Source organism: Propithecus coquereli, unplaced genomic scaffold (genome assembly GCF_000956105.1).
Source record: "Propithecus coquereli isolate 6110/MARCELLA unplaced genomic scaffold, Pcoq_1.0 Scaffold15, whole genome shotgun sequence".
Lineage (NCBI taxonomy): Eukaryota > Metazoa > Chordata > Mammalia > Primates > Indriidae > Propithecus > Propithecus coquereli.
This window is the reverse complement of record NW_012139413.1, coordinates 4,652,124-4,657,423: the sequence shown is the minus strand read 5'-3', so window position 1 is coordinate 4,657,423 and position 5,300 is coordinate 4,652,124. Positions and strand designations below refer to the sequence as shown.

Genomic DNA, 5,300 nt, shown 5'->3' with positions numbered 1-5,300 from the left:
ACTCTGATCAACCACTCTGTTGATCAGAGTCTTTCTGAGTTCAGCAGGCACTGCCCTTTGCATTGCAAAGAAAGAATAACTAAGAGTAGCATGCTCAAATAAAACACCCACCTGAAGATAAAGACATTGTAATTTTGTGATGTTTCCAAAACACTTGGAGCTGTTTTGACCACAAGTTCTGGCAGAGACAGCACTTCAATGATGAAGTGCTGGGGACACTGGTTATTATGCTTTCACATATATGGGTACACGAATGTAAATAAAAATAAATAAAATAGAGGTGGGGAAGGAAAGAGTAAGAGCTGTCATGGGGGTTTGAAATTAACGGTCTATTATTTCAACAGGAAAGAAGAATAAGCTACGGGTGTACTATCTTTCATGGTTAAGAAACAGAATACTACATAATGACCCAGAAGTGGAAAAGAAACAAGGCTGGATCACTGTTGGAGACTTGGAAGGCTGTATACATTACAAAGTTGGTAAGTCTCAAGACATGGAATTCTAAGTTTGGTCTGTTTAACCAGTTAGAATTATTTAGTTAAGTTTCACTCAGTTTTTCCTATCACATATTGATGATGCATATGTGACCAGTTGAAGATGTTATTGGAACCTGAAATATACTTTTCAAAAAAAGTCAGATTGATGAAGTTCAAAAGTGCATTCAAAATAAAATCCTAGGCTCCAGTTTGAACATCTGTATCTACTGCCCTCCAAAGACCCAATAAAATGAATAAAGAAAAGAATAAAAGAATGAGAAAAGAATAAAAATGCCGTAAACCTGCAAAGACAAAGGGACCAAGAGAGGAGAATCCAGTAAATAAGGTGTTAATAAAACTGAACAAGAGTCGCTGGGTGACTGGAAACAGACCTAGCATACCAGGAAACGCTAAATTCTAAATCTGCGGTGAGGAAAATTATCAAAATCAAACCAATCACTCAACAAATTCCAGAAAGGCCCAGGAATCAAGGCCCCAGAGGAACTGGAAGTGAAGGTGGTAGTGTAAGGTGGGACTAAATATAGGGGAATTGTTGGAAAGTTGATGGGCAGCAAGTCTTCCAGAACCTAATCTCTACCCCTGGACAGGGAGACCAATACCCTTCCCCACTACAACAGAAGATGAAGGTTTGCACATCCAATTTGATGATGGGAATACTTATGAGGATGCACACACATATACATATACATACACACACATACACACTTCCCCTTCCGCTGTTTATCTCCCAAGGTGTTGGCAGCCATGATTATACTCCTAAGGAATAGGCTGAGAGATTTGTCTTTGGAGAAACTAAATGGCCAGAAAGAAAAGATGTACAAGTACTAACATTTGAAGTGCCATGAAAAAAGCTTGCTGCCTAACTAACCTGAAGTGAAGCCCACCAGTTGATAAGCCCACCTATACCAGTGAATGGAGAAATCCACATATATGAAGGAAACTTAAACAAGCAGAAAGAAAGGACATTAGAAGAAACAAGGATGATGAGAAGTAGAAGAAAATTAAAAAGAAAGAAAGGAAGGAAGAAACTATAGTAGCTTACAGAGATTAGAAAAATAGACAGGAGGACTCAGCCTTTTTGTTTTATTCAGATCTTCAATTGATTGGATGAGACCCACCCACATTGGGGAGGGCAATCTGCTTTACTTAGTCTACAGATTCAAAAGTTACTCTCATCCAGAAAAATCCCCACAGACACACCCAGAATAATGTTTGACCAAATATCTGGGCACCCTGTGGCCCAGTCAAGTCAACACATGAAATTAAACATCATACCAACAAGCCATTCATCAATTTTGAGTGCAGAATAAAAACATTTTCATGCATTCAGGGTCTCAAAAAATTTATATTCCATGCACTATTTCTCAGAAAGCTAATGGAGAATATATTTCACCAAAATAAAGAATTAAACCCGGTGATCGAGCAAAAAGATGAGGAAAATATCCAGAATGAAAGTGAAGAGAACCTGTGGAGACAGCTCTGCCACAGGCCTGGAAAGAAATCAGTCCCGGAAGACAATGCAGAGTTCTGGGAGGGATGCCTCTAAGAAACATAAAATGGTTCAAATAGATTACTTACTGTGTTTGACCACGTTGAAAGGCATTCACTAGCAGAAATTTTACATGTGCTTAGAGATAGATACATAGAAAATAAGGAAGTTAAAAAATGAGGAAAAACAAGAAAGGAAATGTCACCATGTAACTATTTACTTCAGCTATGAACAATAATAATCTAAACACTTGACATTGATTTAACCAAAAATTAAAAATATAACTATATTGAGGATGTAGAGGAGGAAGGAGTACATGTGTATGAGATTGGGGAGAGCTAGAGAGAGAGATGGTATAAGAGACTAAATCCTTTCCATATTATGAAGTCAGTAGATAATGTCTACAAATGAAAAAAATCAAGAAATAATATTATAAGCACATTATTTAGAAATCTGGAAATAAATTGCCAAGGAAGTCGTTGAAGGAGTTGTACGTGGTTGTTTCTAGGGAGCAGGAATCAAGAGTGAGGCAGGGACTTATTTTTCATAAGCCTTGTAGAACTATTTGACTTCTAAAAATATGTACCTGTAAAACTTGTTCAATCCAAATTTGATAAAAATAGGAAAATGTGTGGCGGTTTTTGAAATGAGTACTGGATAAAATACATTATTTAACATAAGGAATGACAATAAAGGAATGTCTGAGGAGCTTTAGACACCATCAGTTCAAAGGTATCCGTGTTGTGGTCTCAGAAAAGCATGACGCGCATTTGAAATCATAACCAGTTGAGCTGATCCAGTCAATCGTGTGTGTTGACTTAATGGAGGTTGAAGGCTAATCAAGTATATTAAAGACAGAATGTGGAAACAGAAGAGGCATGCTACAGAGGAAGAGCTCAGAAAGCAAGAATCTGGTCATTTATCCTGGCGAGAACTTCAATGTGTCCTGCTCTGCCAACCAGAGAGGAACTTGTTCTGAAGCAGCATCTCCACCTCCTTATCCTCTAATTTCATACTGAGTGACCTTCCCAGACACCTTGACACTAAAAAGTTGTTGGTGCTGGATACTTGAAGGTTCTGGTGCCTGAAAGAATATGTCCCACACTTTATTAATAATGTGTCATTTGCAGTTTAAAAAAAAAAAAAAAAAGCTCCTGACATTGCAGCACAGCTAATGGGCTTATTAATATGTATTTAAAGCAGCTTTTGGAAAAAATAAACAATTACTGTCTGTAAACATATGTAGCCGCAGCCACAATTATATCTGTATCACTCTCTATCTGTCATACTTAGCAAAGTGCCAGGCACATGGACATCAGTTAGGAAGTGTTTGTTTAAAAAAAGGAATGGGTGTTCAAAGGACACAGCATTATTCTCAGATTGGACCACATGGGGGAGTGGTTTTCTATAGCAGGCCCGTGGCAGTATGAGCTGCCATGTGCTCCACTCTGCATTTTTGTTTGCGAATCAAGATTATTTGGTAATTTCCAATAGGATATGCTAGAATTTTAATTTTCTCTTATTTTCAATCTGATAATCTGACAAAGTATAAAACATACATCTCCTCATTCTCATACCAAGTAAAATTCAGATTCATATGCATATTTGGACTTCTTTTGGAGATCATGGGCTTCTCTCTTGGAGAATAGGCCTTGTTTTCAGAGGAAAGCAATGTAATTTATAAGTGTTACCATGGAAGCAATTTTTAAAACTGCCTCTAAATATTTCTCTGATAAAGCTTTTAGGATTTCCTTTTGACTATTTTCCCTTTATTACTTGGCATTTGTTAGTCCAAAGACTTCTGGTGATCAGATTTCATGTACATAAACTAATATTATATATTACAGAGCAATAGAATTCATTGCAGAAAATAATGTAAAATTTCTGAATGTTATCTCTTACACGTACCTGACAAGTGTTTCTCAAAAACATCAGCTGCAAAAAACCTATCTGACCTGCAGATCTACCAGTGGCCCTTCTAACATTTCTGACATCTTCCTTCTAATCATTGCTATCTCTTTTCATTGCCCTGACACCAGTAGGCTGACCTATATTCACTCATGCAAAGCAAAATGTAAACAGTGAGCAGTGTCTGGTAATTAGCTATCAGAAAATAGAGACCAGCCTAATTTTCAGAAATGTCATTTGCCTCAGTTATCCAAATAACCACTTGCAGTCTCCATTTTGTTTTTCTTGTGGGATTCCAGCTAAGACAACACTGAGATCTTCTCGTAGCACATGATTACTGTAGCATACTCAAATTCCTGTGAAATTTTAAAGATATAAAATGAGAACAAAATGGAAAAGCAAATTGTATATCCAAGAGTCATTTAAAATATTTCCTATTTCCCTTAGCCTATAAGATAAGTTTTTCTTTTCAAGACTATCTTAAATTTTAATTATGGACCTTTTCCTAGGTTTCAGGTGAGGAGATCAGAGAAAGTAGTCTCATAAAGAGTTCATGTCATGAAAAGTTATAAAAAAACAACTAGAAACTTAAAATGTCATTTAAGTACATTAAAGATTTTCCTACCCAGTTTCTTTAGGATTCAGAATATTCTGTTAGTTCAGATATTTTATAAAGAAAATGACTGCCATGTGTACCATTTGTGGATGACAAATTTTCTAAGACTTAGAATCCACATTTAATAGCAAAAGATTCAAAGGTGCTTAAAGGGTTCTGTAATCTCTCAAGGTCATCAGTGTAAACATTGATCATTATTGTACCAGAGACACACAGGCCATAGTAATCAAGAGAAAGACAGACAACAGTCTGTTCTTCCATTCTTCCATTCAATAAGGTTTATTGAGTATGACTTTGTGTAGACAAAAATACAGTAGGTACCAAGTCTCTGTCCATGGAATTTAGGATGCTTAATATTCCATCTTCCGAAACAGTAAAAGGATTTGTCAAAGAATGTGGAGCCCTTAAGAATAGGTCATTACCAGAACCCAAGGCTCCTAACACTCCATCTTTCATTAGAAACATAAACAAGCAATTATTTCACTTAATAATTGGATTTCAAATCTAAATAATAAGCAAATGCAGCCTGTATGTCTACCCATCGGCTAATTTTTCAACCATCTTGCCATACCAGCTCTCAGCTACTTACATGTGGGGTAACATAAAAGCCAGGCAAGCTAACATGAAGGAAATCATACAGATTCTTACTACAATTAATATCCACATCTAGACCTAGTGATTAAAGACCATCCTAAGCAGTTACATCTTTAGGTAAAGAAAAGAGTCTTCAATATAAAGCAAAAGGCCCCATATAGTCTGTAAACCAGATTCACTAAGAGAAGCTAAATCT

The 5,300-nt window shown here is 36.5% G+C and overlaps 1 protein-coding gene across 1 annotated transcript in view; it reads left to right on the top strand.

The window, feature by feature from the left end:
- TNIK (TRAF2 and NCK interacting kinase) overlaps positions 1–5,300 on the top strand; it is a 288,393-nt gene that overhangs the window by 274,330 nt on the left and 8,763 nt on the right. Inside the window, 2 exon segments of the mRNA XM_012640167.1 lie at positions 345–514; positions 649–684. Of these exon segments, the coding sequence (XP_012495621.1) occupies positions 345–514; positions 649–684 (206 nt within the window).